We start from the raw sequence: 25,000 nt of genomic DNA on the forward strand, positions 1-25,000 counted from the left end.
TATTTTCCGAATAGCGGCTTTTCCCGTGCTACTTAAACAGGCTAGTAGAGCGCCTGTAGAGGTCATGATCAAATACAGTGTCAAATAGGTGTATATATTTGAATTTTAGAGATAAACTATGATACCATAGTCATCAAAGTCATTAACGAAAATAGCGCCTGTAGAGGCGCTCTACTAGCCTGTTTAAGTAGCACGGAAAAAGTCGTTATTCTGAAAATAGAGAAGAATCTCTACAAGTGTAACGCTGCTGAAGTAGCCATTACTTTTAACAATAATAATAATGATAATAATAATAATAAAAATAATAATGCGGACGTCAGAATGTCTTCTGTTGGAACTTCACTTAACTCTTAGGCTTCGTAGTAACTAGAGTATCCAAAAAGTGTGAAGAAATTGAGAAGAGGGCATCGTGTTGTTACTATTGCGTATGTACATAGCATATTCCAATTTAATGTTTCCTGAATGCATGGGAAAAGAAGTTAAAGAAAATCATTCTTTATTGCCCTCATGGTTGAAATAAAACAGTTATCAGTTTGATCAATTAAATTGATATTAGCTATATACATCGTAGTGTTTCTATACAGTCAATAATTAAAGTAATTGCTTCGTTGTGGAATTTCAAATTTAAATAGCAAAGAACTACATATCATTTGAAAAGTATTTTATGGCAGGATTGCATTAGACAAAAAACATTAAATATTTCTTATTATATTTTATAAAATCATTAAAGCAAAGCGTAGAATTTTTTATTTGACTAACTTCAGCTCATCATTTTGACCTTTTTTTTTATTCCCTTTACGAACTCATTACTGTGAATCAAGTGAAGCAAACTATTTGCACAGACCCGTGAAAGAAGTATTCAATAGGTGCTGAGTAGAGAATTATAAACTTTTTTTTACATTTTCCAAATAAATTGAAGCGCATTTCCGGACACGAATGGCGTTTATTTCTGTACATCATTTGAAAGGCAGTATATCATAGTTTTGCGTTTCGAGAAAGTATTATGCAGCACTGATATTTTGTTTGTTTTCTTGCGGCAGAGTATAGAAAGTTTTTTTTGACTAATTTTAACTCGTCATTTGCTTTTTAGATAAACTGCGGTGAATTTCACCTTTTTCAACGTGAAAAGACACCAAAACGATAATCCTAGCACGGAAACTGACTTTACTCAGACCTCAAAAGAGAATTATCACCAAGCAGAAATACTGTCAGTCAGACGACATAGGCACACTCCTGTTTGGGGTCACATACCGAAAAATATATGGACACATATTGCGTTGTACTCAAAAGGGCAGGGCAGAGGATTAATTTGATTTGCATATAGACTTTGCATTCTACTGTTAGTTGTATAATATTTACTTTGTATATATATATATACATAGGTATATATAATATACACATACATACATATATTTTCTGATTATATATATATATATAGGTATATATATATATGTATATTTATACATATATACTATATATATATATATATTACATTATAATGTATATATATATAAATATATATATGATATATATATATAGATATATATTAGTTATATATATATATTATATAATATATATATATAGATATATATAAAATCACCAGAACGGGACTGGAATATCTTGAAGTATAAAAGTCCACACTTATGTAAAATGTGTATTGAAAATGCTTAAAAGACGGGAGCTTTCGTCTACTTTATCAGTAGATCTCATCAGCCTTGGAGACGGTTTCCAGCGTCTGCCTGTCCTTCGTAACTTTTTGTATTTTTGTGAAAATAAAAAATCAGTACGGCTGATGAGGTCTACTGGGTTAAGTAGACGAAAGCTCTCGTGTTTTAAGTATTTTTAATACACACTTTACATAAATGGGGAACTTTTATACTTCATATATATATATTTATATATATATATATATATATATATATATATATATATATATATATATATATATATATATATGTTATATAAAGAGAGAGTGAGAGAGAGTGGTTGTGTTTACGTGTGTGTATGTGTTGTGGTGTTCACTAAGACCTTGAGATAAGATGATATATCCATAGTTTTCTTACTTTTGCCTGCCTTAGAGAATAAGTCCGTAACAGTAAATATCCTGGTGAATCCCACGTCCCACAACTTGTTATCTGTAGTCCTCGGACCTTGAAGACTTTGAGAGTTTTAGAGCAACTTTGAGAAAAATGCTAGAATATACTCTCTCTCTCTCTCTCTCTCTTCTCTCCTCTCTCTCTCTCTCTCTCTCTCTCTCTCTCTCTCCGGTAAATAACGATGAAAAGTCCGGCATATTTTATGCATTCATATTTTGGTAACATTTTTGTATTCTGCTTGCATTACCCCTCCACCCTCTCTCTCTCTCTCTCTCTCTCTCTCTCTCTCTCTCTCTCTCTCTCTCTTGTGTGCTTTGTGCACGTGTGAGATTAAGAAGGGTGGTTGTGATGATATTTCTATTCTTAAACTATGTTATTTGTGTATTATCCTTATTATCTCAAACCTAATGTCTTTCAAAGTTAACATGAAGGTATTTTTATTACTGAGAAATAGTACTACACTGAATTCGAGATTCGCATAAGAAAGTAAGATTTACTTTTGTCCGTTACTTTACTGTAAGAGATCAAAGAATTTTGGTTCCATTTTCCCTTTTAAATTTTCGCACATGAGTCGCTCTTCCCAAAATCAAGACTAAACGTGTTTGTTCTCTTTGCTCTTGGGCGGAAGAGCTTCTTTCCTTCACAAGAATGTTGGTCCGAGGATTTGGCAAGAACTCCTCAGCACAAGGCTGGATGGGAAGAAGTGATCGAAAGACGTTACTTTTTCGGGCATTTTTGTGGCCTTTTGTTTCGGGTGAATGTACTGGCGGGACAAGGTTTCAGTTTTCGGTACAAGAAAACTTTTGAGATGGCTTTCGCTGTCCGTCCACACTTTCTCTGTCAGCACTTTTCTGCCTGCTCGCAGCTCTTACAAACCACTGAGGCTAGAGGGCTGCAAAATTGGTATGCTGATCATCCTTCCTCCAGTCATCAAGCACACCAAATTGCAACCTTCTAGCCTCAGTAGTTTTTTTACGTTATTTAAGGTTAAAATTAGTCCTGAACGTGCGTCTGCCAATGTTAAAGGACAGATCACCACCGGGTACTTACCTCACTCGTCATTATTCTCTGTACAGAAAGCTTAATTGCGCCGAAGAAACTTCGGCGCATTATTTTCTTGTTTTATGTTCAAATTCAGTATTTTTGGCAATTAGCTCTTTTCCAGAGCTTCTGATTATATATATATATATATATATATATATATATATATATATATATATATATATATATTGCTTAAGTCTTTTATCGATTGCCAAGTTAGAGCTGCCCAATGATGCAGTTCGGTTTCCTAAAGACCGATAAATCATTCTAGCAAAGTTTCCTGTCATAGCTCTGACGATCTGACTACTTTGTTTACATGCACTCAGTTTACCATTCTCTAAATCGAAACCTACTGAGGATCTATTATATCTTACAGAGGTCTTTTCACCTGAGTATTTCTAGAAACTGCTGCATAAAACTTTATTCCTCTCTCTGAACTCGTGTCTAGCTTGTTATCTTATCTCTATTTTATGGAGTTCTTATTGACACTTCTACGCATGCTCACTTGTTAGTTTCACAGAGGAATCTTTAAGTAAAGGGTTTGTAGTTCAGTCACGTTCAGTATTTTCGGTTCCCTCCAGTCTGCCACTATCTCAGAGAGAAAAATCCAGCTTTCCCCATTGATAGTGTTTTGTGTTCTTGCTTTGGATTTGTCTGATGAGAGCGTAGAATTCAAATAGCTCTATTTGCCTTTTAAAAATTATATGTTTTGATTATTATTTCTTCTTTTGAGCTTATACATTTAACAGACTCTTTACTTTGGCCTTGTACATTCGAATATTTTGACTTGCTTTTCTTTTCCCAGGATAAAATTCTACCAAGCCGCCACAAATGAATTAATTCCACTTTCTCTAAGTCGATTTGTTCTGTTACTATTTGTGATAATTAAAAAAAATAAAAGTCCTCTTCCCAGTGTCCATTACAACACCTGCAGAAACAGCATCACTAGTATACCCAGTTCAGTAATCTCGGCTTCTCTATTTTTTGCTTCCGTTGTCTCCCATAACTTATCATCTACTTAATCGCGTTTCTTTCGTTGCTATCATGGTTTTCCTTTTCCCTGCTCTTTCTTTCAAGTTTGCGCTTTCCTAGAGTAAGACAACTATTTGCCAGTCCCGCCAATCGTCTCATACTAAATAAACAATAAATAAGTCTTTTGTAATCATTATGACATCATATTTCTCTTTCTGTTTTGAAATGTCCTTACACAATGATGCGCTATATACTACACAAGTTCGACTTAAGGAGATTGGAATATAACAGCAACAAAAAACAAAAACTAATAATAATAATAATAATAATAATAATAATAATAATAATAATAATAATAATAATAATAATAATTGTCCGAGTGGATGTTTTTTGTTTGTCCGGCCCGGGTGGGGGCGGGGTAGATGGGAGGTGGTGGAAGGTGGGGGGGCATGTAGGACAACTTATCACCGCCGACTCAGCGCAAGAACAACTCACCGGCCAACTCAATACCAGGACAAGTAAAATTAACTTATTAATGATCATTTTAAAAGAACTTTTTAAAACCCAAAAAGTAATTTATTTACAGATAAAGTTTTAATACATAACTTTAAATTTTGATTTACAAATTCATTGAGAATTATATGCAATTCCCTTCAAATGATCAGTGGGAGATCGTTGTGAATAGTTATCTGCAAAACTCTTACGTATGCCTTCACATACTGTTTCAATTAGCCGCTCACCACAACCCAAGTAAGCGCTCATGAGTTCCGGAACAACGGTTTGCTTGTCAAATTGTCAAAAGCTTTTGTCGAAAGTATTTAGATCGTTTCAAACGATTCTTAGAAAGAATTCATGGCTTCATACTGGTGTTGGCAGTCATAATGTGCACCAAGGCCTAGACTCTAGACCTAGAGTATACAAGGTCTAACCACGCGTGGGTAGCTCCGGGATTTGTCATTGGCAAGTGAAATGCCGCTCGGGATCTGACTTCGCTTAGCAATCCAATATGATTTAAGGTGTATTTCCGTTTTGCTGTTAAACATTTTGCAATGATAAATAGTTTTATTTGTTGACTTAACCTATATCTGGGGAATAGATTATATGTCAGCCAATAACAACAAAAAACCTATAAATCATCTACTTTTTCGTAAAGGCCAAAAAAGAAAACTGTAGTCAGTGAACAAATAAAATAATGTATACAAGCAAAAAGATAAATGAAACACGTAATAATTATCTTTAAGATTAATTTCATTACAAAATTATATTTATCCGTTATTTTATGCAAATAACTACATTAATATATTCGTAAAATTATATAAACAATAAGAATGAGAAATGAAACTTATTACAAACCTTTTTAATTAATATTTACAAAATTATAATGTATGGCTTTCTATATGAACACAGTGCATTAAATATGATAAAACCTATGATTAGAATAAGATACACAATATATCACTTCATAGCTTTTTCAACTTTCTGTTCAATTTTGTAGAAAGAAGTGATGGTCCCGTTGAGATTTCGCGTCCTAAAAAAGTTACAACGAACAAAATATGAAGTTATATCATTAGGAAGCGAAACCAAAATTGCAATGTTGGAAGATGGTCATCCTTTAGCCCCTTTGCCTGGTTTTCAAGACTTGTCCCCGTGGTGAGATTTGAAAAGTTTTTCCATCACTTTCAATATCCCTAGAAAATCCTCGATAGGTTTCATTAACTCTCCATCTCCTCTGCTCATAGCATCAATCCAAGAATCATCACCAGCTGGCAGTTTTGATGCAAAAAAGTTTTACTGTGGAAACTAATAGGCAATGAAGCCACCAAAATAAACTTTCTTCTTCTGTAACTTTTTCCATTTCACTAGTTTTCACAGCCGGACCATTTTCAATATTTTCTTTTGATGATTCGTATTCATCATCTTGCAAACAGAAGAGCATGCAGAGGGGGTTAGAAGAGTTTCCATCTTTTTTTTCTGGAAATGGAGCTTCATTGTCAGGAATACGTGAAAATGGACTCGAAGACATATCCCCAGGTGCCATTTTCTTCTACATTGTGTTTTGAACCCTTCAGTGAACTGTCCTTTCCTAATAGATGAGATCTTGCACGATACTTGACAGCAACAGTTGATGGGTGGTGATGACATCCTCTCTTTTGCCGTAAACATGCAAAAATAATGCTCTAGTCCATCTTGATTTAAATCTGTAAGTCAATTTGTATGAGATATTATATTTTGACTTCACCATTCAAACAACTTAGGCAGACTTGGAGGATATTATCAATCCCCTTTGAAAAGGAGGAGTCCTTTTTGCTCCCAGACTCGTTCATTGAGGAAAATAACTCAATTACTTCATCTATTACTTTATTTTGAGGTATTAAATCAAGCTCATAAGCATCTCTGAAGATTTTCTGTCAAACAATTTGTCAGGTAGAGAAATGAATTTTGTTGTGCTCTCAGGAAATCGAAACTGATATTTTTAAATCGACGATTTTAGCTGTGTAAAACTGAAAAAGAATGCGAAAGTATCACTTGCTGATCTTTACACTGCAAGTGTTTGTAAACAAGTGGTCTGCATGTTTACTTTGGTGCTTTAGGTCATGTCCACCGTCCAGATTTGGGAGCGGCCAAAGACGGGAGGAGCTGACGTCACGACCTAAGCCGTACGGAAAAGGTCTTATTTTGGGTCGCGGATGGGTAGACCTTTAGACCTTGGCGTACACACCTTAGAACCTTAGATCGGCCGAATGCTGACCTCTGACACGTGGTTGCCAGAAGCACTGACCAAAGACATGCTGTAGAGACAACGTTTCTTATGGATTTTCGCCAGACAGAATCGCCTACGCATAAAACCGCAACAACTATGTGCAAATGTAAAAACATTTCGGCTATGAAACCTTACCTATGTATCATATTGTCTTCCTTAGTCTGTACAACGAAGTGCTCATTGTTTTTCCTGTGTGAGAAAACACACTCAAATTGTCACTTCTTTTTCTCAACGATCTCCCACTGAACATTTGAGAGGAACTGCATACAGTTTTCAATAAATTTGTAAATTAAGATTTAATTCATTTATTGAAAACTGATCCTTAATAAATTACTTTTATTCCGTTTTAAAAAGCTGTAATAAGTTCATTTTATTTGTTCTGGCGTTGAGTTGTCCTGGCCATGGCCTTTTTAGACCATGGTCCTGGCACCGAGTCGGCGTCTTTGAGTTGTCCCATTCCGGTGTGGGGTAGGGGTAGGTAAGGGATTGGGAGGATAGGGGAGACATGACGGGCAGCGCCAAGTTCTAGCGCAGCGTAGCGCGTCGTCAACCACATAATAATAATAATAATAATAATAATAATAATAATAATAATATAATAATAATAATAATAAAAGTATAGCATCAAGAACTCAGTAAAGAAACTTTAGAACTCTGTCGCTAATGAAATCAGATAGTTTTCCTTAAGGGTCCCAAAGGACGGAAACCTCTTCGCGCTGCTCAAGTTAGCATTAGATCTCTATTAAATGAAAGTTCCGTTGGAACTTCGTCTTCATTAGTAGACTTGAGTAAACATTCCTTTGAAGTGAAAACTTTTTTTTATATATATAAAAGGGGTAGCTTATTGATTTTGAATTAATTCAAACATCAAATTTGGACATTTTCCTGGCAGAAAGATCGTTTGGGTCTATGAATATTTTATTTTTCAAAAGTCATATGTTGAAGCTTAAAGCGTTCGAATGTATGTTCAGATATTATGCATTAATTAAAAAGACTCTTTGTGGTTTTTGATAACCCAATTTCCAGTAACGATAAGCTTGAGCGTTTAAAACCCTTCAGCTTGAGAAATTTGGCTTTTATAACAATATGAAATTATTTATAAACAGTTTGATTTTTAGGAAGGCGGTAAAAAAGGATCGAGGTTCACTAGGAAGCAGTTTGATTCCGTCTTGCAAACGTGGAGGCGATAAGCGACTCACTTCTCTAATTTATGGAAGGCATTTAGCCAAATATTCTGTAGCAGACATACAGTCTGTAAGTAAATGATATCGTATCGCTTCAGAAAGTCTTTGCAGAATGTATCGGTTCTCGTTACGTGAATAATTTCTAAAGAATATGAATTATGCTCTGTAATTGTGGTTTTTGTCAAAACATATCTTTTGCACACAAACATTGACTATAATACTTGACGATAGGACTGTATGACACTCATCTAGGCTTAAATTGTTTGCCCCTTGATTCGATTTTGCCTACCGCCTACTAGTCTACCCAGCTGTAAGAAGGTATCAACTTACTCTGGGGTCAAAAAAAGGGAGTGAAGGTAGTGGCCTCACCCCTAAACATTTCGTATACTTCTTTCGCTACCCTATCTGAAAGGGAAAAAGACGTATGATAACATACACCCATACATGTAATATGTACACACATACATTATATATATATATATATATATATCGTGTGTGTGTATGTGTGTGTGAGTGTGTGTATATATATATATATATTTTATATATATATATATATATATATATATATGTGTGTGTGTGTGTGTGTGTGTGTGTGTGTGTGTATGCATGTATGTATGAATGAAATTATATATATAGGAAGTTTCATGTGAATACTTATTGTTTTCTGCTGCATTTCAGTCCCACATCGATCATCGTAATTCATTCTTTGTATCGCAAAAAACTGTTATGGTTTTCTTGGTAAATTTGTTGATGCCGATCACGTTCATATAAGTACCAGTAAGGCTTTAAAGTGCTATGTTATGTTCCACTGCGTTAGCTTTTCTGACTGGCTTTGAAGTATTTTTATGTAACTATGTTTCATTCGAGATATGTGTGTTACATCTGCTTCGAATGATAATAATAATAATAATTGATGACGTAGTACCATGGGACACCAGAGTAGATGAGAAATAAAGAGACAAAATTGATAAGCATCAAACCCTGAAAATAGAAATAGGAAGGGTATGGGATATGCCAGTGGAAATTGTCCCCATGATCATAAGAATAATAGGCAATCTCCCAAGGTCCTGGAAAAGGAACCTGGAAAAACTAAAAACCGAAGTATCACCAGGACTCACGCAGAAGAGGCTGCTATTAGAATCAGCTCACTCGGTGAGAAAAGTGATGGACTCCTAATGCAACCAGGAACCCCACACTATAGATACCATCACTCAGTCAAATGGAATAGCTGAGATAGGAAAAATAATAATAATAAAACCCCTTCTGCGTTTAGTAAATTATAGATAAAAAAAGGTTCAAATATGAGTAATGAGATTCGCCACTTTTTCGGCTTGACTATGCAAATACTGTGTTATTTGTTTCAACTGGTGATTGATGACTATCTTAATCAGATAGTGTAATGCCAGTAGTACAGTAGCGTTTTTTCAGGTGATGCGCTTCTTACTGGTCTTCCCATTTCTTCAGGAGGAAAGACACCAAAGAACTGTTCGTACAGTCTTGATTCAGTCTGCATCCTTAGATGAAATGGGAAGAACACTGGTATAATTCAGGTCAACGTTTGATTCTTTATCGGCCAACTGATTCACTGATAAACAACAGAAGAATTTGTCGGCTTTCTTCAAGTCTAGTCAGTCAAGAGTGCTAGTTTTTCTTTGTTTTGTTAAAGGTTATTCAGGCTGTGACGCTCTTATATGCAGCTGAAAGTTAGATGAGTTTTTTTCTGTGGTTGGGGGGGATGGGGTGGAAAGCATCTCATTAAGAGACAAATTCTTATCAAAGGTTTTTTTTTATTACAGGTAATTCTTTTCTTAATATGGCTCTATTGCGGTACTACATTTTACTATTTCCCAATGCGAGACATCTGTTAATTGAAACCGTACGGAATGTAAAACTTACATCTTGTTTCTATTACTATGAAACTCCTTATCATGAATTGGGTATTGGAGCTTAGGAAACTGATTGCTTGGTAAATAAAATAATGAACCTGATACAGCACTTCTTTATCACACTACTCAATACGTCCCAAATTGTCTTTATCCTCCCGGCAGCCAATCTTTACAACTAGAAGCCTGTAAGATCAAAAATTGGGTTGTCTATGATTATGAAAAATGAAACAAAATCTAATATTGCTCGTGGAGCCTCTTCATTCACGGTATAAGTATTATGATTCTTGCGAAAGGATTTTTATTGAACTGCAATGGAGGAAACGTTCATCACCCTCTCTCCAGTTTGCAATATTCAAGAGTAAAAACTTCGAAAGGGGGTAATGCCGTCAATGCACCTCATTCGGTGCAATGTAGGCATTACTAAAGGTTCTTTGCAGCGTCCCTTCGGCCCCCTAGCTGCAACTACTTTCATTCCTTTTACTGTACCTCCGATTATAGTCTCTTTCTTCCACCTTACTTCCCACCCTCTCCTAACAATTGTTTCATTTTGCAACTGCGAAGTTTTTCTCCTGTAACACCTTTCAAACCTTTTACTGTCCATTTCCGTTTCAGTGCTGAATGGCCTTAGTTGCCCCAGTGCTTGGCATAATGCCAAAAATCTATATGAATCAAATCAAATCAAATCAAGAATAAAAAAAAATGACATTTTTTTTTATAACTTTCCCGATCGATTTCGCAAGATTTGAAATGGTTCTATCTTAGCCACGAAAGTATATAAACAAATATTCTTTAAAGTTGAGCACTCAAATGTTGAAGACGCTTTTGTCTGAATATGAAACTAACCTTATTTTTGTTAAGTATTTAAAAGATAGCCATCTTTAATGTAAATTACCTGGAAATTGCTAATTAACAGATAATTTTGTGTGTAAAAGATATTTCTTTAGATAATATATCTTCACTGAAGAGGCGGATCGACTCCTGCCGTTTGGAGTTATATCCTGTTAGTATTCTGTCCCCATTAGTTTTCACCTGACAGGTTAAAATGACACAAGAGCAATAGGATGCTTGTCACATTGGTCTTTGAATAAACAAAATAGTTTAACGAACATTTTATTTCTCAAGAGGTTGCCAGTAGTTTTCAAAATCAGAAATGGATTGTTACAATTAGATATTTCAAACTTCCCTTCAGTCATCGTATGGTTCATTTCCATCTGCTTTTTACGATTTCATTACTATATAACAAAGCATAAGCCACGAATCTTCTTCAATGGATTGTGAGAAGCTGAGAAACCTGGTTCTGTTTCCAAGAAAAGAATTATCATAAGCAAATTCTTTACTTGCTTTATCACAGATTTTTTTTTATGCAACACTATTTTAAATTTAGTTACAGGTTAACTCCAAACATGGCTTAACCCGAATCTATGTATGTATGTATGTATATATATATATATATATATATATATATATATATATATATATATATATATATATATATATATATATATATAATAGATAGATAGATAGATAGATATATAGATATAGATATATATATATATATATATATATATATATATATATATTATATATAAATATATATATATATGTATAAATATATATATATATATATATATATATATATATATATATATATATATATATATATATTGTTGTAGTGTGTGCGTGTGGTTGCTCGTCTAGTCTGTTTTGTAGATATATTCATAAAAACTGTACATAAAATTATGTTTTCTAGATCTTCTTTCAAAGGAGCTTTATTTTTTTTCTATGATGGTTACAGGTCTTTTGGATTTCCTGCGAATAGAGTTTTTTTATGTCCGTTGTAGCTCAGTTTTTCTACTCTATTATTTTTTATCATTATTTCCCTTTGCGGTTTTCTTTTATGTCTTTTTAAGTTCTACTGTAACAATGAAATTACTTTGTATTTTTATGCATATTTATTGTGCCATTCATTTGTAAAAATCAACATGCCTTTTACGTCTCTAAGATTTGTCCATATTATTTTTAGATAGTTACTGTTCAAATCATTGATGTCTTTTGTTCTATTGTTTATGTTATATTCCCGGTTTTTGCAAAATTCTGTATATTCCAAATTGTTTCTGATTACCTAACGCGAAATTCTATTCAGTAGTCAGCTAAGAAACCTACCATTACTTAATTAAGACTGCTTCAAGTAATAAAAGAAATCTGTTTAAGTACCGTAATGAGGAAAAAATATTGACCAAAAGAAGAACGTTGATTTTCATAAGGAAACAATTTAGCGAATTGCCACTAGAAGCAGAGAGAACTTCTGTTGACTCTCATCAATATTAATGCTGTTTTGCTAACTTCCTCATTAGTTTTCAATTCTACTCGGAAATCAGCATTCAGAAAAAATAATAAGGTCTTTGTGTTTAGGTGTTGGCTGTTCATTATGACAATATTCAGGAGAAAGGCAGAGGAGGTAGAGGGGAGAGGGAGGGCTATATATAATTATTTCATATGAAATGTGTTTTTCTATCTGGTCTGACAATGAAGTAATTTTTAATTATTATATATGAGAGAAACAGACTTAAAGACAGACAAAGAGAAGGAAAGGAGGGGGTAGGGGGAGTAATAACATGTAGTTAATTTCTTTTGAAGATATTATTTTTATTACTACAATCCCTTTACTTAGGAGATAATGTGCAACCAAAATTACTTTATGTTTATGAGATTAGAGGTTCGAGCTGCAATTACAGCTGTTCACAAGGGTTAGATTTATCATTGTATAATGTAATTTTATAATAGTGCATTTATTTTTCTTGGAAGAATATTTGTCAGATTATTCCAGTGGGGAAGTACAATTACTTTAAAGTACTTTCTGTATGCGGGTAATCAGCAATTATGTATGCAAATATATGCTGGAAATTTCAATACTTATGGAGCTTTAGAAATAAGAGGTTTCTTTTCATAATTATTTTTCCATAGACATTTCGAGACCTTTATCTTTATTTTGTAGAAGGAGCCACAATTAACTTCCATTTATATTAAAATGAAAAGTTAATTTTAGCTCTTCACAGTAAGATATATTTTTATATCTCCTGAATTGAAATATATTTTTCTGGTTAAAGATTTCGACGATCTCGGAGCAAAGGGTTTGAAATCTCTTTGTTTACCCCCATTGTGTTGAAGGTCATACAGAACAACCCAACAGGCCGTTGTTGTGACCAGCAGTCTCGTGTAGAATAAACTGCCATTTGGAAATAAATCGACGGTCAAATAATACAAATAATTAGATGTGGATGTGTCAATAAATCCTTAAGAAAGTTATAAAACTTTTAAGATATGAGTCATAACTGTCATAGATAACATGAGGTGCAAGATCATGATTTTTTCGAGAAAGATTCCGTCTTTTTTTAAGAGATCAGGGAAATGAAAAGACATAATGGAACAATTATTATTAATAACATGTTCACATTTTGAACAAATATCTTTAGCTTATTCTGTTGTGAAGAATTCGTAAATAACATAAAAACTTTAAGTGATACGTGGTCTTTTATTTTTTATAATCAGTTAAAAGTAGTGCAAACTTTATATGTAAGTAGGTATATATATATATATATATATTTATATATATATAATATATATATGATATATATATATATATATACTCTTCAGTTCTACTCAGCTATTTACACACATAAAAATGCTACTTGAAAACTTGTGATCCTGTTCCATTATCCTTAAAGGCAATCCCATAATATTTTCTGGATATACGGTGGAAAGATTTATATATGTTGTTTTCCACCAAAAGCAACAGGAACGGGCTTTCGTAGGAAAATGAATTCCTTTTGAACTGTATGTGGGTCGTTTCCATAAAATAACAGATGTTTTAAATTACGTTTCCTCTTAGTTTTGTATGTTTGTGTATCTTTCTGATGCTTTTTTTTATTTAATTCTTCCCTTTGTAAGTCTGACGAAATATGTCTAAAGCAAAGTTCTTAATAACTTCCTCAATCGAAAACAATAAAGTGAGTTCATTTCCAGTATAAAATTTATTACATAGTTGTGGGATTTATTTCTCACATAAAAGCACATATCGTACGTTGCCAGTGCCTAGAATTTTTCTTTTGTGTGTTGTCGTCGTCTTCAGAATTTCTGACACTTTTGTCATATTCGCCTTTATGAGAATCCTCGGTTTAGTTCACTGTGGGGTGCCCTCGGAATTCAACGAGACCTTGACAAGTGAGCTGCTGGAGTTCTCTCATAATCGTGTGTTGCAATAGCTGGTTTGGATCATCAAAAGAATAAGTCTCTCTCTCTCTCTCTCTCTCTCTCTCTCTCTCTCTCTCTCTCTCTCTCTCTCTCTCTCTCTCGTGAAGTTTATTTGGATGTAGTTTGGAAGATTGGTGGGAAAAGCACATTTCGGCTTGGGTGTGTTGCATTTTTAGTGTTGGTGTATCTTAAAGAAATTATGTAAACATCATCTAAAACATTTTATTGTGTAATTTTTTATTATAGCAGTGATTTTGCTAGCAACTTTCAGTCCTCTGCTAAAAAAAAAAGGGGGGGGGGGGTAAAAACTCATACCTGTGTCGTCCACGAACGTGAAAAATTACACAAAGCAAGTAACATGGTTGATTACAGCAACACGTCATATCTTATGATGATTAGTGGAAACTGGATGATTTAAATCCGCTCGTCACTAATCGGCTTTGTTAGATCTGAAAGGTCGGGTCGTTCGCCCTGGTAACAATCTGCATTATTTGGAATTTAGGTAAGCTAGCCTAAAGCTGCATTTAAGAGATTACCTCAGAAACTTTACATATCATTTATCCTTCATGAAATTGACTTATTGTAAAATTGTGCAGCTGGCGAGATTTCAGAAAACCTTTGAGGTCTGTCTCTGTTACTAGGAACCCATACTAAGGAAGCGTAGGCAAAGATGTCGAATCTTCATGAATATTTTTTGGTTCGTTCAAGGAATTTTCGTTTCGCTGTTTGGATTCTTAGATTCACAGACCTTTCACTGTAAACTCCTATGTAGAATGTTTTATTGACATTTCAAAATCACAGCCGACTGTTAACCAAAGAATGCAGCATGCTCGAGTTGGCGCATATACATACACGCTCAAAATGAAATCCAAAATCAAACGAAAAGTTTTCAACTCGAAGTCTAGTGTATATTTGATGTGGTTTATTTCTTTCTTAACATTTCATTGAAAATCATTTTTAAATTTGAGAGAGAGAGAGAGAAGAGAGAGAGAGAGAGAGATGACGAGAGAGAGACGAGAGGAGAGAGAGGAGAGATGGAGAGACGTATGAACGATTGGCAGTGAGTATAGGAGAGGCTGTAGTATATATAGTTCTGATTAAAGTACGTTTAGTGTCGTAACTTGGCATTTTCCCCCTTAGGACATGAACGCAGTAGCGCTTACATTACTCAGTAGCGTTTTGTACTATGGCTGTTAGAAGATCAATATTCGAATAAGCCAGGAGAATGTATATTTATTTGGAACGTATGGCATTTTTCTTCTTTGTTAAATTCGATTGCATGATGAAAGGGCTCTGCATATGGCCTATAGATTTTTCCTTAAAATTGATGAGCTTACTATTCACACTTTGGTGAAATGGTAGTTCTCTCTCTCTCTCTCTCTCTCTATCATCTCTTCTTCTCTCTCTCTCTCTCTCGTCTCTCCTTCTCTCTCTCTCTCTCTCTCTCATATTGCTTGGTTGTGCAAACATGAATTTCCTTAGGCACATGCATACATTATCCTCGGAAACAGGCCACATGAATCTCCAATTCTAATATCTCTTAAATGATGTTGTGTATGTATTCTCCATTCCACGCCGCTCATCCATTGTACCTGACGCTCAATAAATGTGCCATTTCTTACATAGTCTGAGGAAAACTCCTTAATTAAGAGTTTTTATGGCATCCCTGGTGAGGAGGAGATTATGTTTGAGACTGGTGATGTAAGATTTTGATGGTGAATAGTATCTCGTTATTTTTGTTTTTGTCAGTTTTACTGTTTTTGCCTTTGTTGGTTTACGCGTTCGGAAATATATATATATATATATATATATATATATATATATATATATATATATATATATATATATATATATATATAATATATATATACATATACAAGAAAATTGTAAAGCCCTCTGGCTTCTCAGCAAGCCCAGCCCCATGGAAATTACCTAAGCCCTACCAGACGCTGGTACCTGTTTATACATTGGGAGACTGATGGGCGGTAGCCTGTGAGCAAGGTACCTACCTGCCTACCTAACAAAATTGGGCCGAACGATGCATCACTCGGCCATAACGCCCACTGTATCGGGTTACACTTTCCAAACGTGGGCGGTGACATTTGCCAGTTAGTTGTGCAAACAATGCCTGTCTGCCTATTATTCATTTGTATACACCCATCCAAGCTGTGGCCAAAGCCAACGTTGCTCATGTTCATTGATTAGAAGACGAAAGCCCACTTATCTCTGCACATATAAACAAATATCCAGTTCACATTATCGTTCCATGGTAGTGTAGTATGAATGTTAGCAGTCCATTAATGTTTAGAGTTCCTGGTAACTTCTTCATTTGCTTTCCATTGGTGAGTATTTAAATGCGGATGTTTGTGGGGATTTCTTTTATGCATGCACATTTACTTAAACAGAATGTAAGACCGAAAAGCAGTAAAGGCTGCTACTGCCTCTCTTAAAATTGGAATTTCATCACTTGTTTCTCAAGAGTATAGAATAATTTTGAATGAACAGACATAGAAAGAAACGTCATATATATATATATATATATATATATATATATATATATATATATATATATATATATATATATGTGTGTGTGTGTGTGTGTGTGTGTGTGTGTGTGTCTGTGTCTGTGTGTGTGTGTGTGTGTATTACATGTTTTACTCATTTTCTACAATTGATAACGGATATTGATGTCCTGTTTTGTCCGAATTTTAATAAATAATTAATAACGCTTGTGATATCAAGATAATTGCAGTCCACGGGTTCGAATTGAATGTTAAGGCATTTATTTTTATATTTGTAGATTATATTTCCGGTAATTTTGTTTCATGCGCTTCGAAAATTCTCAGCTTGAAAAAATTCCAACTTTGTACTAGAAATTCCCTTTTCCCTGTGTGGATAAGGAATGTATTTTCGCTTGGACGACAAAATAGGGATGGAATAACGGGGATGTGGTTTAAGGTCCCTCTCAAGGCCCCGCCGGACCCTCAAATCCTGAGAAGCAGACGAAGATATTACAAAAGTTTGCCAAGGTTTCGTCTCTCGGAAAGGTCATCACTTCGGACTTGAAATTGGATGCATGGGCCTCACGGCACTCCAGGACTCCTTCTAGGACAATGTCCAGATACCTTCCAGAGGTCGTCAGAGACGTGGTCATCCGTCCAACCAACGCTCCGAAGTTAGTGGGAAAAAAAAAATTCTTTTACAGGTGCGATGTTAAGATAATTCGTGTACACGTCAATGGTATGAATTGAGTTGAATATAGATAGAATTTAGACCAAAGGCCAAGCACTGCGACCAATGAGTTCAATGAGAACAGAAAAGGAAATTAACAGTAAAAGTTTGAAAGAAGTGACCGGAGGAAAATTTCGCAATTGCATAGTGGATCAGTTGTTAGGAGAGGATGGAAAGTAAGATGGAAGAGAATATGAAAGGAGGCACAATAAAAGGAACAAAAGGGGTTGCAACTATTGGCTAAAGGTACGCTGCAAAGAACTTTAAGTGATGCCTACTGCACCGTATGAGGTACACTTACGACACTACCTCATTACGGTGGCACCAATGGAATTGAGTAAAGTCTACGGTGACATCCATCCTTATTTAATTTACTCTACATACTGTATGCGTATATTCATTCACTTGTATATAATATACAGTTAGCAGACATCTAAGTTGATATGGAGGATTACTGATGCTCTCTCTCTCTCTCTCTCTCTCATACACACAAACAATGGTAATGTTTACCCAAGAAGAGTATATATATATATATATTATATATATATATATATATATATATATATATATATATATATATATATATATATATATATATATATATCGGGCTACAATGTCCTTTAATATCTAATTCGCTCTACCTCGGAATTAATATATTTTCATATATGCTTGAACGAAGGGGAATTTTTTCTCGATAATAGACTTGCCTGGACGCGGGTGCGAACCCTTGGAGCCTTCAAATCCAGGAACGTCAGTGAAGCTTTTACCTACTACATGGGTTCGCGCCCGGGTCCAGGCAATTCTATTATCGAGAAAAAAATCCCCTTCGGTTAAGCATATATGAAAATATATTAATTCCGAGGTAGAGCGAATTAGATATTAAAGGACATTGTAGCTCGATATATGTATATGAATCACGGAAATGTGATATGACTTATATATATAGATATATATATATATATATATATATTATATATATATATGTATATATGTATATATATATATATATATATTATATATATATATATAGTGTATGTATGTCTGTGTTTGTATGTTTATTTTTGTGCGTGTATATATATGTGTGTGTGCGTGTGTATGTATATTTGTATGTACAGACGCCCACGTTTTTCTTTGTGGTTATGATTAACACTTTCCGGTCATTAACAAGCCTTTTAAGATGAGATTTTTGGCCCTTGTCAACTTCCACTCTGGCGGTGATTCCCGCAGTTGTGTATCTGCCAGGGGCATAGTTCGCTGCTTATTTATTATTGGTCTCCCCTTCCTGCATTGTATCAATTTTATGTTATCACTTCTGAGACGAGAGTTGTAACTACTAATATAAAACTCACTCTCCATAATTATGTATCCGTATATTTAGTTATACTCGGTATGAAAAGCCTTCGAAAACTACCATCTCTCTACAAAAAAACATTTCTAATTTTCCCCTGAAAAAAGACGTATTTTTGTCTAGTCGTGATTGGCTGTAATAACCGAGAAAGTTGGTGGACGGAACGAATCAAAAGTTTCGGTCTTATTTCGGAGCAGCTTGGAAATCAGTCATAAATACAACCCACGTCCATAGGATACGACTCTTGTGCCTATAACGTTCTTTCAGAAATATATAAAAATGAAGCACAACTTTCTATGGCGTTGTTGATAACTCTTTTCTGTATTCTTCTTTTTTTCATCTTCTTAGCTAATATTTTGATGTGGATGACGTGCAGAAGTTATTTCTTAGCAGTTTTAAACTTCGTTTCAGATACAAGACTCTGTAATCTGGTCTTTTGAGCGTGATAAAATGAATAAATGTTGCTTTTTACTTTTATGTAGTTCGAATAAGGTTCGATAAGTATTTCGAACTTAATGAATAATTAAAATTTATTCAATAGAGTGTTTTTTCTTTTCATCAGTTTTATGTTTGATAGTATTAAATGAAGTTTCTGAAACTGAATATTATTAAAAAGGGAGCTATTTTTTATAATTTAGTGTAACTCAAAAGGTTTTTGGTTGTTGCCTTCTTGAAAGAATACTAAAATACTATGATAAAAAGTTACCCGCTAACAGTAATGGGTCACATTATAGTGAACGCGAAATTGGTTGTTAAAATTTCATTACTTCGACGGCAGTCGGGAAGGAGAGCTTTATGCCCTTTTTAATCCAAGGCCTAATGAATATAAACAGATGAAAAAGGGCAATATAACCCAACCCTGAGAGAAGTAATAGAGGTGTCTATAAAAGCGTCTGAGATATCTGAGAGAAACGGGATTTGATTGACAAATGGAAGTGCAGTCGTTGACTAATTAAGCTGCCTGCCTTCTTAACAGTATATTAACAATTGTTGCGAGCGGATGAAGTTAATAAACCTTGAATACATTTGATGTAGAGCTTCATTGTAACGTCATAATAAATGTTAATATTTTATGTGGATATTCAGACGTTTGAAGTATTCAGTGAATTCTGTCACTAATGTAATGTCATTATTTTCCACCTTACTATTATTATTATTAGAGATTGATAAGATGAACCGAACAGACTCCCGAAAGCTATCCTTGCAGTTTTAAATTTAAATATATGTACATTTACATAACTGTGGATTTGTTTCTCCATTTGAAGACTCGTGTTACTATGAGGGTTTTTTAAATTATTATTATTATTATTATTATTATTATTATTATTATTATTATTATTATTATTATTATTATTATTATTATTATTATTATTATTATTATTATTAAATAGGAATGTGTTCCCCAAATCCAAAGATCCTAATTCCTTGTATCTGTTCCTTCACAGGTTTTGTACCATCTTCACTTGCCTGACGCTAAGTGTGCTGTCTACGGTGCAGGAGTACGAGGAGGATGCCATCAATATCCTCTTCTACACGGAGTCCTTCGTCGTCATCTGGTTCACCATAGAATACCTTCTAAGGTAACGCCTCGAATTTATGTTTAATTGTTGGAATTGACGGCTGTTTTTTGTAGGACAGTTCCATATTTTTATATATTTTTTCCGGTGTGTCATTTGAATTTTTTGTAATTTCTTCTCAAACGAAATTGGATCGATACGCCGGTTTTTCTATTCCAGGAAGTCATATGAATCTCACTGACATTTACTGGTTATCTATGAATCAAAACAGTGGTTGAGATGTATTTAGAAGACTGAAAATTTTACTTCATTACAAGTTCCTCGTAGGACGAGTCGGTTGTGTATTCGCCTACCGATCTAGTAGCCAGAGTTCGCTCCCAGCTGCCGCCAGCGCGGAATCACAGGAATGTATTTCTGGGACTAGAAATTCATTTCTCGATATAATGTGGTTCGGATCCCACAATAAGCTGTAGGTCCCGTTTCTAAGTAACCAGTTAGTTCCTAGCCACGTAAATAAAAATCTAATCCTTCGGGCCAGCCGTAGGAGAGCTGTTAGTGAGCCCAGTGGTCTGGTTAAAATAGGATATACTGAACTTTTATTGTCTTACATTAATATCGAGGGCTAAATGCATTTATCAGTGTCAATATTTAGGAATCCCTAATGTGATTATTCTCGATGGCTGTCAAAAATGAATGACAACAGAACTGACTCGGAATTTAGGCTTGTCACATATTTGTTGCTCAAAATTCCCAAACGAAGTTATGTTCATTGTATTTAGTAGGGAGTTTCGAGCAAATGTCACCTTAACTCATTGTTAGCGTGCAAATGGAAGAGATACAATTGGTTCATCCATGAAAGGAAATGTAGCCGGATGAACACTTCATTCGATTGGCTGATGCATCATGGCTGAGACTATGACGGTGATACGTCTGTCTCCTGCGGGAGCGAAGGTGAAGGATCCTGAGCAATACTCGATTTCTGGACCTGGCATTTGGTCAATATCTGGTGCATGAGTCTCGTGGTGGAAAGCGACTTTCTGTGGATCTAAGATGGAAGGGTTAATAATTTTCTGTATGTATAGAAGGAGGAGAAGTTTATATATATATATATATATATATATTATATATATATATATATATATATATATCCTATAATATATATATATATATATATATATACACACACAACAGAGAGAGAGAGAGAGAGAGAGAGAGAGAGCGAGAGAGAGAGAGCGAGAGAGAGAGAGAGAGATGAGCCGTAGTTTGGGCCAGCAATCAAGAGGGGTTCTACAGTTATAGCTGTAGATTGGCCCCTCTTGGAGGCGTTGTGGGAGCTGTTCTGAGTGGCTGCTTGTCTCATACGAAACGAACGTAAGAGTGAAAATTAATCGTTTGACACTTGGAATGGTATATGACCGTTCTTCTCTTTAGGGATCAAGAGATTGGTTTTTTTTTTATTTATTTATTATTTTTTTAGATCAGCCCTATTAATTTTTTATATATGAAACAAACCTCGTCACCAAGAAGGTCTGATTCGTGTTGCTCTTAATACTAATGCATAATCCCGTTGTCAAGTTATGGAATAAGCTAGCTCATTGTAGTATTTATTTATTTTCAATAGAATACACCTCATGATGTCCATTTTGAACAAAACCCTGTTATTAATGTCTATCGGGGTTTCCTTAATGATTTCGTGGCTGGTGTCATTCCTAGATGAGTAATGAGAGGACCCTCCTTGACTTGACATGACTTTGTTTTACTTTACCTTTAAATATTTTACTTTACCTTTGAAGATGTCTGGGTACTGGCTCTGCCTCCTATGCCAAAGGTAGGCTGTCTCGAGGAGTGTTCTACTTGGGGTCAGTATGATCTGTAGTTCTTCGCTGGACGAGTCGGTTACAGGCTCGACTACGGATCTCAGGGTTCGGGTTCGATTCCCCTCCCTGCCAACAAGGAATAAGGGGAATTTATTTCTGGCGATAGAAGTTAATTTCTCGATATAATGTGGCTCGGATCCCACAATAAGCTGTAGGTCCCGTTGCTAAGTAACCAGTTGGTTCCTAGTCACGTAATAATTTCTAATCCTTCGGGTCAGCCTTGGGAGAACTGTTTATCACCTCAGTGGTCTGGTTAAACTTAGATATACTTAACTTTGTTGTCGGGGAAGACCCGTAGTATGTCGGGGAAGGAAAGGGATGGGAGGGGCGTCCTCCTGATGCCAGGTGGTTTGGAAGTTTTGCCTCAGGGTCTCTAGGTCCTCTCTAGGTTCTGCTGTAATATAGACAGCCTTTTTACTAATGGTGAGCGGGATGGGTAAGAAGCTTACTAGAGACATTTTACTGTGCAGTACCCACTTTGCCACCGTAGAAGTTTGGGAAGGTTAACTCCTACTACTAAGGGAAACCCATGCAATATTCACACTATGCGTATGGGCGGCTCCTTCGGTCGTTAAGATCACGCACTGTAGTTATTGGGGTTAGAAGGTCGTCCGTTTGCTAAGCTATGAAGGCGGCTACCATTCATGGATACCGTCTCACCAGACTATCAGAGGTTACGTGGGACGAGGCATCATGCTATCGAAGTGATTATAAAGATGTTGTGAGTCCTCAGTTTGGGTGGCGAGGGACGTGTTAATGTCGCACTTTCCCGAAATGTTTTACTAAATGAAAAATACTGGTTAGAAATTGTTAAGTGTCCTCAGTGAAACTTGGGCAACCAGTGTATGAGTTTTCCTCGACAAAGAAGATACTCATTAGTTGATTAAAAGAAAAGGTACCTTTCTAAATATCATGAATACTTGTTCTGACTCAGAATAAACTCGAATAAACCCTGTTTTTCAGATTGAAAAGATGAAGATACTAGATGAACGAATACAACGAATACCTACATCATAAACAGATGTGCATTGCATTTTGTTTCCATAATGGAAGTGCAGTCATGTAAGATAAAGAGGAGGGGAGTAGGACTTTCTTTTTATCAGAAATGCTCCGGTCTGCTGTAAAATGGTGGACCCAAAGATGAATATTTATTCGTATGCTTTATATTGAGGTGCAAAAAAAATGGAGGGGTTTCGCTAATTCTAAAGAAATGGATTGTTTTGGATGATAATTTATCCTCTCGTTATAATTACGAAGAATGACAAAGAGGCGTACACTCACACAAGTAAACTCACGCAGACAAAATTACCCTTAAGTGATGGTGTGATAAAACTTTTACTTTCCTAAAAATATCATTCTTCCGTCACCAGAGATCCTGTGAAAATCCCGATAGTGTCCTGATGATTTTTTTTTTTTTTTACTGAGCCTCTTCATTAGGGGAGATTTCTTTAATTACCAAATTGTAAGGAGGGTGAAGGTCCAATCATCCCCCAGCCCCCACAACCACAGAATCCCCCGCCTCACCTTCTCGCTCTCTTATCCCTTTAATGGGATAATAACTTAAGTGATCCACGTATTTTAGTAGGTTAAATTTTTCCATTTGGATGAGGAACGAATTCGTCTAATTTTGCTCTAATGGAAGCGAGGACAGTGTTAATGGTGTAATTTAATGTTGATTTTATAATTAAAATCCTCTTATAAAATACTTTCCCAATATGTATATGCATGCATGCTTTTTGATGTACGTATTTTAATGATAAAATTGTCACTTGGAAATGAGATGGTTTTCGTATAAACGATGATAAAAACATAATAAGTAAAATTAATCACGCCATCAAAAAAATCTAATAGAGGAAAGAGCTATCGGGTATTATGATGCAAAATAAGGTTGGTTCCATTATTTATGCCGTGTGTGAACGAAGGAGAAAAATGACTCCATTGTTTCTCTCTTTTCAAAAAGAGTCATATGTTGGGGAAATAAATCATCTCTTATGATGCATTGTTTTTTCTCACGAATACTAACAGCAGAATGGAGATACTCTCTCTCTCTCTCTCTCTCTCTCTCTCTCTCTCTCTCTCTCTCTCTCTCTCTGTTTTCCTTGAGCAAAAAATTGTGGTAGCTGTATTTGTCAATCACATTATCCTAGCCGGTTCCTATCTTGATTGTATTTATCTAAGTAAATATTTTACCAGACTGATAAGAATGGTGCGTTCGAAGATTCCTTTCTCTCTCTCTCTTCTCTCTCTCTCTCTCTCTCTATATATATATATATATATATATATATATATATAAATATATGATATATGATATTATATATATATATATATTTTGTTTATAAATATATATATATATTTATAAATATACATACATATATATATATATATATATAAATATATATATCATATATATATATATATATATATAGTATATATATATATATATATATATATATATATATATATATATATATATATATATATATATATATATATATATATATATATATATATGTATATATACAGGGTGGGCCAAAAGTAGCCTCACAGTTAAAACAGAATAAAAAATAATTTATTAAACGCATAAAATTTTTCAGACATGATAAGTGGCATATTTAAGAATGAGTGACATGAAAAGGATAAAAATACGTAGCAATTGATTACTGGCACAGTTTAATTTTCTATTGGAAGAGTACTTTGAATGAGAAACAGTTCATGAATTACTGTGAGCTACTTTTTTGGCCCCCCTGTTAATATATATATATATATATATATATAAAAGTATATCATATATATTATATATATATATATATATATATAGATATATATATATCTAGAT

At 34.6% G+C, this 25,000-nt stretch overlaps 1 protein-coding gene across 1 annotated transcript in view; it reads left to right on the plus strand.

Annotated features, from left to right (window-relative positions):
* Window positions 1–25,000, plus strand: part of LOC135216422 (potassium voltage-gated channel subfamily KQT member 1-like) — a 691,013-nt gene that overhangs the window by 436,267 nt on the left and 229,746 nt on the right. Inside the window, exon 3 of the mRNA XM_064251767.1 lies at window positions 20,216–20,350. Within this exon, the coding sequence (XP_064107837.1) occupies window positions 20,216–20,350 (135 nt within the window). The remainder of the gene's footprint in view (window positions 1–20,215; window positions 20,351–25,000) is intronic.

The sequence above is a fragment of the Macrobrachium nipponense genome, chromosome 6 (genome assembly GCF_015104395.2).
Source record: "Macrobrachium nipponense isolate FS-2020 chromosome 6, ASM1510439v2, whole genome shotgun sequence".
Taxonomy (NCBI): domain Eukaryota; kingdom Metazoa; phylum Arthropoda; class Malacostraca; order Decapoda; family Palaemonidae; genus Macrobrachium; species Macrobrachium nipponense.